The 7,409-nt window shown below is 54.6% G+C and overlaps 1 protein-coding gene across 1 annotated transcript; it reads right to left on the bottom strand.

Annotated features, from left to right (window-relative positions):
- Positions 1-5,324: 5,324 nt before the first annotated feature.
- J4E90_006108 (uncharacterized protein) lies at positions 5,325-6,368 on the bottom strand (the record flags this gene model as incomplete). Its single annotated transcript, XM_051435657.1, has 1 exon — positions 5,325-6,368. One exon carries the CDS (start codon positions 6,366-6,368, stop codon positions 5,325-5,327), a length of 1,044 nt encoding a protein of 347 aa, XP_051290515.1.
- Positions 6,369-7,409: the final 1,041 nt, after the last annotated feature.

Below are 7,409 nucleotides of genomic sequence, written 5' to 3'. Positions count from 1 at the left end.
GGTCGGCATTTGCATATCGTGGGTGATCCGCATCTGGACGCTCAGTGCCGACGCTGTCCTCCATGTTTTCACTGACATGGTCTGTTGTCGAATGCGTCGTGTCGGGTACTTCTTCCAAACCGGGCCCTGGCGCTCCTTCAAGAAAACCCGGCTCGTGGTTCACATCGAGTGGGTGGTAGATTGACCATGGCTCCTGTTGGAGGTTTGCGTTGAAGGGTGTCGTGTCGAACTGCCTAGGACCAAGCGGGTAAGGAAACGCGCCGCCCTGTTCGAGAGGAAATCTTTGATCGACATGCCAAGCACCCGGGGCACCAAATGGGTTCATCTGGTAGTTCGACACATCTTGAACAGTTACTGAGTTTGGGTATCGTTCGTTCCATGACTGACCCTGCTGTGGACTCCTTTCCGGCTGCGGCCACATTTGTGGCTGGTACTGTCCCAAGATAGCAGGATCCATTGAAGGCAAAGCCGGCTGGTAGGAGGGCTGCAGACTGTAGGACTGGAGAGGCAAGTCGGCGAGGTTGTCTTCGAGTGCAAAACCATTACTACCAGCGTGTAGATCCAAGCATTGCTCGTCATCGTCGACGTCTGGATATCCATGATAAGGCCGCCTCGCATACGAAGAGCGCCGATATTGCTCGTGTGAACCCATCCTATCTCCGACTTTCGTCAAGATGGTGATTTCAAAAGGAAGTTGACACAGCACGTTTTGAGATCTGCCCTAGGGGTCGTTTCGCGGTGTTCGATGTATGCCAACAAGAATTGACGGGTTGCGATGCGGTTTGGGGGCCGGTGCAATTGCCAAGCCGCTTACTTGAGGTCGCAGGGTGCGAGGAGAAGACACCAGTCCGATGAACGATTGGAGATGGAAAGATAAGGGGGCGACGAAGTACCGAGCCCGTCCAATGATGTCGACGTCTTAACGTCAGGTCGAGAGCCTCGTCTGCTTCACGTCGTGTGGTCGTTAGGTCTGTACACGGCAGTGATGGGCACGGATTCGAGTTGTCCACTAAAGAGGAGGTATAGAAGAAGGTGTGTGGTTGTTGTTTGTTGGCCTCGCTGCGTCGGAGCCGTCGTCGTTGAAGCTGATGAGCCCGAAGTTGACGAGCCAGTAGAGGTGCAGTGGGAAGGCCCTTCGTGATACGGCCGGTCTTTCGAAGAGCTTTGCTTGTTGAGGTTCTGTTCCTTAAGCCCAAGACTCCGCTCGGCAACGGTGTGGTCGCTCGTTGCTTGCAGCAACCTTTGTTTTGGACTCGAGGACGATCGGCAGGTATGGGAAGCGAAGTGCGTGGACTTGCAGTTGACCGAAGGCTTGCAAGAGGAGGAGGTTAAGAGGAGGCGTGACGGTCGTATATGGAGGGGGCATACGGATGATATGTGCTCGGATCTTGTTCCTGCTGGAGGACTACCGTACGACGATCGGACACACTATGCAGTTAGCCCAAGACGTACATCAAGCCGAGTCATGAATAGGTACGTCGGTACTATGGACAACGCAAAACGTCTCTAGTGGAACGAAACAGTCCTTCTGAGGTTTGGTGTGGCTCTGCGACAACATGGATATGGCCAGAGTCTAAGATGTGGGCCCGACGTCCGCTGTCAGTTGTATGCCTGTTTGCCTGTTTCGACAAGGAAGGATGGCGGGTGGCGCTAGCTTCTGGTATGCTCGGTAGCTACCCCTGGTGCTTTCAGCGAGATTGCCCAATCCATTGCGACAAGTCGAGCAACCACAGTGACGTGGTGATGAGTGGTCGCGAGGCCCGGAGCCTTGCCCTTCGCATCGGATTTGACCGGCGCCTTCCGCACCGGGGCGCCTTCGACAGTCATGTGTGTAGGGCACATGTACCAGATTGAGGATGATAAAAGCAGCGACAGCAGGGCTGTTGACGTACGCAAAGGCCCGCAGCGAGGCCGACTGCTAGGTTGAACCGGACGGCGCGAGAGACTGGATTCACAACGTCGGGCCCCAGGCTTTTTGATCCGCGTAGATTTTCAGACGTCATCCAGTGCCGATATGGGGAAGGGTGCGAGGGTGCATGCATGGCTTGCAGCAGCCCACCATCGCGTCTATACGCACCCCTCGGCGCGGCACTTGAATCAGCGTATCGTACAGGCCTCTACACGCCAGAGTATCGATTGGCGCTCTCGATGGATCAATACAAAAGCCGAATTGCGATCACTACACAAGTCATTCTATGATGGCGACGTAATAGATTCGCTACTGCCCCGGGAGCTGGCTTTTGAGCGGGACGATTTGCATACGAGTCTCAAAATTGACTGTGGATACCAGCTGCAAGCGCTGTGGCGTTGGAGACCCTCAGCTCAGGGCTGGTCCGCCGCCAGGCCACCACACCCACCTCGCATGCGTTGCGCGCAACGTGCACAGCATGGTTTCTATGCATAATTGGACAGGAAAAGCTTCTTCCGGTACCAGACAGAGAGGGTGCAGGCTCAGTTGAGCAGTGCTATCACATCCAGCGTTCAATCTGTGAGATTTGAACGTTGCCAAAACAAAGAAAGACCGTCTGCCGCCTGTGCTCAGCTGCAGACGCACCCAACACTCATCGCTGGACGAACGGGCCAACAACGACTGCAATTCATCAACATAGCATGCCGTGTCACCATGTGAGCTGAGCATGCTAATGCAAGCAGGACTTGGCGCCTGGCAAATACCATGGAATAATGGCTAGTCAGCACTCATGGTAGTTGAGCTTTCCTGGACGAAAAGGGTGTCTATCCAATTCTTCCGCTCCCTGCGATGCGGCCGAGACGACCTCGGGAGCCATAGTTTCTCCGCTCAGGCTATGTCCATGGGAATTTGCCGCGTGACAGGTTACCGCTCCTGCGAACTGGGTGTTGAGTCCGACAAGCGAAAAGGCCATGCAGTTGCCTCGGCCCCGCATGCAGCTACAAGTGTGCACCCAGTGCGTTTTCATCGCGCCATCGTCCAAGTGGAGATTGGACGTCGATAGCGCCCGGGCCTATCTCTGTGCCACGTTTTCATCACGTGATGAGGCTCTGCGCGAGCCAATAGGAAGACAGTATCACCACTACCCCCGCGAAGAGCTTCGACACCTCGCTATGTCGTTAGATTTCTGTGGGCGGGCGGGCCGATGCGATAAGGCTTCGGCACGGTTGGAAATAGACCATCCGGTGTCTGTTATGTTGCGCCGCGCATTTGCAGCCCATCTGCGCAGCTAGTGCTCACCTGGGCATGGCGGCCCCCGGGGAATCATCACTCTAGCCGCATCAATGGACGGCGCCTTGCCATCGCCATCAAGCCGCTGGCACACAGCATTCCCGCCGCTGTGCAGCTCGTAGGGATTGTCATATTTGTCCCTCGACTTCTGACATGAGGACTTCCCAAATCCCTGACCAGCAGACCAAAGCGCTCTAAACCTGTCTGAGGGATGGGTCTACCTCAAGTGGAGTAGCCAGGTCCCAAGTCTCTGGAAACGCAGTCTGCATAGCCTTCCACGGCTAGCTTACTACGCCTCTTCAGCTGAGAGGGTTGGCACAGGGCAGTTTCTGCTACTGCCCTGGTGCTTTAGAGAGACGGCCAGTCGCACTTGCTCCAAGATCACTTGCCGCAACGGTGGTAGCTGCTATTGCAAGATGAAGGAATATGCCCCGTACCAGGAATGTTCAGCTCTGCAGGGCAACCATTTTATCCGGTGCAGATCACCAGAATCCACACTCATGTGTACCGGGCCCACCTTTGACAGATGACATTGACTAGGAGGGGTGGCGATGCTGGTTCATGCTTCGCCCTTCTTGCGCGCAAAGTCGCTCGGTATAGGAATAAGGAATCGAAACCTTCGCAGCCTCCCTATCGGACACATAAACTCTCTATCTGCAGGGCAGTCAGATCAGGGATCTGTCAGCCGCGAAGCTTGGTAACAAACCCAAACAGTCATCTCGCATGCATATGCAATGATCAGCTTCTGTCCTTCCTTTACGACGATCCAGTACACATCACGCGTGCTCAAGGCATCGACTCTATGACTCCGCCTGCGCGGCGGTGAAAGCTTCACCTGTGGCATATACGTATCATCCGCTATGGCGATTGCTGGTGATTTGGAAGCGGTGGATGCGTTGGCATAATCAGTACGAAGCACGACGTTTATTTTGGTAATCGCACTTCTGACAGCTCCCCATCCCAAGGAGTCGGGAAAACATCAGCCTCAAGGGCCGGCTCAGGCTTTGCGCACCAGTAGCCTATCGGACCAGCTGTGTATATCATTGATCAACGACGGGTACTGTACCGGACCGACTGAACTCAGATGACGGGGAAGACGCGAAAAACAGATCAACCAGAACCCTGCAACGCGGTATAGACGGTACATGTGATCTGTCGTTTGCGCCCTCTTGGGCATGCACGGCCACGGATACAACGGCACCGCAGCGCAAGTGGCAAATGGCAGTCATCTGATGCGCCCTAGTACCGAAAGACGATCAACTGGCGAAGCTTTGTTGGTCTCACTGGCGAAGCTGGGCTCACGGGGCTCGAAGGGCGAGGGTCTGCAAGCGCCGCCACGTGGAACTGCTGCGAGACGTTACCTACCGTGTCGGATGACGAGCGCGCTGCTTTAACACCTGCATCTGGTACCCGACATGGTAGATGGGACGCCTAATCGAGCTCACGCCATTCTTCGTTGTGTTGGCTTTAACCGCACTGGTAGATAACTCCGCAGAGCCGCATGCCTCTTCAATCGTTATCTCCGTTGTCTGCGTTGTCTGCGTTGGCCTACCCCAGATCTTGGAATACTAGGTATGGGGCCCTTACTAGGCTCCAGGCTTCTCACTGGCACGTCAGATTGGGATGTCACAGTGGCCAGATGATTGGTCGCGTACATCCTGATTTACGTTTTGATCATTACACTTCTAGTTACGAAGTTGAAGTTGCGCATATGCGCTGAATTGCATTAAGAGCGCCCCAGCGCAGTAAGAGAACAACCAGTGCGCCCCGAAGAGGGAAAAGAGAAGATGCCGCAAGCAGCTGTCCATACCACCAGGGTAAGAGAGACCCCAGCTCTCGATCTGCACTGCAAGGTATCCATCGTTGCAGTCGATCATCATCGTCGTGACTGGCGCAACTATTTCGTGCGCTTCTTCGGCATTGCGTCCAGGATTCGATGCTTCTTCCACTCGTGTTTGCGGGTCGCATCGGTCCGCTTGTAAGCCTTTTTGCAAACACGGCACGCGGATCCGACTACGACAGAAAGTGGGTTATGAAAGGCAAGGTTATGCCGTCGCAGGTTGCCTTTTCGATACCTGTTGTCAAGTCAATACCTATGCACGAGCGAAATGCGAGAGGGTGAAGCTTACCTGCCTCGAAACGTTTTGCCACACTTATTGCAATGCTCTAGCGGAGCATCATTCCCGTTCTGTTTCAGAACTTCGCAGGATTGAGGATATTGATAATCCTCAAGCTCAACGAAGTTGGTAGGCGGTCCCTGGTTTCCTCCAAAGCGATGGGCGTACTGCAGTGATTCGGGTTGTTGAGATGTGGATTCCTGACGTTTGATGTCTTCATCTTTAGCAGCATCTCGTTCATATCCGCCACGAAAATGCCATTCCTGGTGCTCGGAGAGTTCGTAGGTAGCGAAGCGGATACCGGTGGCGTCATGCCGCTGCGAACGCAGCTCCGGCAAGCACTGGCCTAGTGCAGGTGGTGATTGGACACCGGGAACGTGCGACTCATGGTTTGCAAGACCAAACGGTACCGAAGATCCTAGCGGGCCATCTTGTCGCCCATCAAGACCTTTTGCTGGCTGCTGTGCGATTCCCCGGAAAGACTCCGCGTGACTAGCTTCCAACGAAGGATGACTCCAGTCTGTGTCCATTCGAAACGACCTAGGCAAATTGAAATCGTTGGGTGGGAAACTTTCAAGAGGCGATACGGTGCTAACGGGGCGATTGGCATTCGAATAGAATTGGGCGGAGCAAATGCCGTTGACGTCGGGTGTGACAGGCGACACGGGCGACGGCGACGACTTGTGAGATTGCCGCCCGCTGGCCATACTGGGCGCTGAGACCGAGTGGTACTGGGTGTTCAAAGCCCACAGTAATATTGGCGCGTCGGCATTTGTAGGTGAGCGTCGCACGGGAGTCGCATCGCACTCGTCGGTCTCATTAAGATCTAAGGACGACGCTTGACTCGTGTCAGACTCGAGAGAGTGGTCCTGGGTTCGCTCCATAAGACCTTCCAGCTCAGCGAAGACATGGTCTCCTTCAAGCTCTGGAGCAAGCATAAGCCTGTCTGAAAGCTCGTGGAGCGGCATTGCAGGAAGTTCACATCCGTACGGACATCCATAAGGTGGAGGAGCCTCGTCGTGAACAGCTTCTGCATACTGTTGGGGATCCATCCGGTAAGTTCGTACTGAGGCCCGGCAAAGCTTTCGTAAGAACGTTCGGCACCTGGAGACTGTGGTGCTACTAGGATTCCTTGGATGACTTGGGACTGATGAGCCTTTGGTGTCGTCAACTGGCACGGCGATGGTAGAGCGGCTGCAAGCACATGAACCTGTGCTTGGCGTCGTTGTTTTGTCGGCCAAGCTATGCCGAGATGTCGAGATGCTGGACTCAATTAGTACAGTACACTTCAGCTGAAACACCAGCCACTGATGGGATCTTGGACTCACGTACGTAATGCTCCAGCGACGTTTTGCTTCGATGTGAATGAGCATATTCGGATTGCGGGGGTGATCTCGAAATTATGTGGCAAAGAGCATCCGCAATACTGAAGGACTTTATTGAGTCCAAGTACATGCAGACGTCATGGCCAGGAGGAACCGTGCAAGTTCCTTCAGGACTGCCGACTCCCACCAGGACCGCGCGTTATGAACCGGCGGCGCGACAAATGCCTCCAACCCGGAAGCTCGATGCCATTGGAAGAACAATCCAGGAGCCCGATACACCATGTCGCTGGCAGTGGCCTCGATCTCGAAAGATCAAAAGAAGGCAATAGGTCTGGAGGACACTGCGTCGCACTAAGAAGCCCTGAACTGTAATGTATGTGTACGAGCTTGTGGACAACTCAAGCAACGGCCAAGACTAGAACGCATCCCAGCTTCATCACTATCGGCGTTGAGTGGTTGGGTACAGATGAAACGCTCATCTATTCTTGTTGCCTCAGGCCCTTGGATGTCTCGGGCCATCCAGCTGGCGTAGGTCCATTGGCTACGTCGGCGAGCCTACACATGGCAAGAAAGAAGGCGACGCCAAGCGTTGGTTCCGATGTGGAGGAATAGGGTCGTCGGTCATAGTCGAAAAGGGCTTTACCCTCACCGCAATCCAGAACAAGAGACGGGCAACAAGGATGGCGCTAATCTTCGGAAGGTGAAGCGGGGCTATCCCTGGACACCGGCGGCGAGCGATAGAGTATGCATCCCGGAAGCAGTGTGCCG

Source organism: Alternaria incomplexa, assembly GCF_024043165.1.
Source record: "Alternaria incomplexa strain BMP 0042 chromosome Unknown scaffold_8, whole genome shotgun sequence".
In the NCBI taxonomy this organism is placed as follows: Eukaryota; Fungi; Ascomycota; class Dothideomycetes; order Pleosporales; family Pleosporaceae; genus Alternaria; species Alternaria incomplexa.
Note: the sequence above shows the minus strand (reverse complement) of the source record. Positions and strands in the feature narration are given on the sequence as shown.